Here is a 1768-nt window from a genome sequence, read left to right as displayed (position 1 = left end):
CCAATGGGACCTCCGCCTAATATGATGGGACAACCCCCTCCGTTTGCCGGACCTCCGGGAATGCCTCCACCAAATATGGTGAGTTTGAACATAATGAAATCTTACTATCTCATATCTTATCACAGACTAGCCTTTTTCCTGCAGATTCATCTGTATGAAATTATAAAAGCTTTATTTTATTGTTTACATTTGTGAAATTCACAATGTCAAAATTCAAATAACAATGAAGGCCTTTGATGTTGGATAACAATTATCATTACCATGGCAACCTTGCTTCCTCAATGTCAGCTTGTAGTTTATGGGCCCTTTGCCATATGATGGGTTTTTCAAAATATTCACCCCCTAAATTTAAAAGTGTGAAAATATAAAGCTTAAACGGTGTCATGTTTGGGTCGACTCGCCCGGTGTAATACCACGACTACACAGAAAACAGGTGTGAAGTGGGAGCAATTCCGCGTTTCGTCTGATGAGTGTTGAGCCAGTCCTAATTTTAGTCCCTTTCCCTTTCCATCCTTTTCTTAAGTGGAAAGGATGGGAAGGAAAATTGGATTTGACGGTGGACGAGACGAATAGGAAGGGAAAATGTCCCCTTTTATGTGCGTCTCCTACTCCTTCAATTAAGAGTAGGCAACACATTTGCAATTGCGGATGTTTATGGACAGCGGTCGCTTTCCATTTCGGTGGATTCAGGTGGCCGCTTGCTCATTTGCCACCTTATACTATAAAAAAAAGACAATAGGTTTTTGATTATAAGTTGTTTTTGTAGCCTGCTCCAGAGTTATGGGTGGAAACAAAGTCGGAGGAAGGCAAGTTGTACTACTACCACTCGAGGACGCGAGACACGACGTGGACGAGGCCGATGGAGAGTCCCACTTGTAAAGTTATCACTCAAGCGGAGATGGAGGCAATGTCTTCCGCAGGTAGGAATTACTAATATTATTATATACTAGCTGTTCCTTCCTCATGTAATTAAAAATATATATGTTACTCATAGATAAATTACCTTTCTAATGGTGTAAGGAATTTTTGATTTGGCCCAGTAGTTTTTGAGTTATTTCAATATATTTAAATGCAAATATTTCCTCTTTATAATATTAATATTGACTAGTATCAACCATAATATAATATGTATTTATTACCACAAAACTGACAAAAGAATTTAAATAAACCGACTGAGGGCCTGTCCCACCACTGGCTGATAGAGCCTCAGATAGCTTAATGATTTCACTGCCAGATAAGGCAAGTGTCTAAATTCAAGTGTCATCAAAAGCTTTGCCATTAAAGGAGAATTTAAGTAACCATGGCAACCTTACTTCTTTGCATTTTTGAAAAAAAATTAGTTATTCAATCTATAACTACATATTAAAAGAGAAAAGATTTGGATTTTTATGTATGTATGTATTGACATAACTTAAAAACTACTGGGGCGATTTTAAAAATTACACCATTAAAAAGCTATGTTTTCAGTTAGTAACTAGGCTACATTTTTTAGTATTTTTAATTTCACGCGGTCGAAATCGCGAGAAAAAGTTAGTACATTACACATCAGGGCATATCCCACCAAATTGTAAATTGTCTGATAACAATCCAACATGTAAAAAAAGTGATTTTGTTTCCTCATCAGACAGATAAGCTATCTGAGCCTCTATCAGAAAGGGGTGGAATAGACCCTTAATGTTTTTGTGTGTTTCAGTGCCGCAGATGCCGCCCGGTATGAATGGACCTCAGGGTATGATGGGTGGTCCAATGGGTGGACCGATGGGTGGTC

General features: G+C 38.2%; 1 protein-coding gene across 1 annotated transcript; it reads left to right on the top strand.

Annotated features, from left to right (window-relative positions):
- Positions 1-6: 6 nt before the first annotated feature.
- On the top strand, positions 7-1762 carry LOC106103431 (transcription elongation regulator 1-like; the record flags this gene model as incomplete). Its single annotated transcript, XM_013283208.1, has 3 exons — positions 7-78; positions 767-920; positions 1694-1762. Coding segments are annotated over exons 1-3 (280 nt in total), but the record flags the coding sequence as incomplete, so codon positions are not given.
- Between the last annotated feature and the right edge of the window lie 6 nt (positions 1763-1768).

The sequence above is a fragment of the Papilio polytes genome, unplaced genomic scaffold (assembly GCF_000836215.1).
Source record: "Papilio polytes unplaced genomic scaffold, Ppol_1.0 DF823811.1, whole genome shotgun sequence".
In the NCBI taxonomy this organism is placed as follows: domain Eukaryota; kingdom Metazoa; phylum Arthropoda; class Insecta; order Lepidoptera; family Papilionidae; genus Papilio; species Papilio polytes.
Note: the sequence above shows the minus strand (reverse complement) of the source record. Positions and strands in the feature narration are given on the sequence as shown.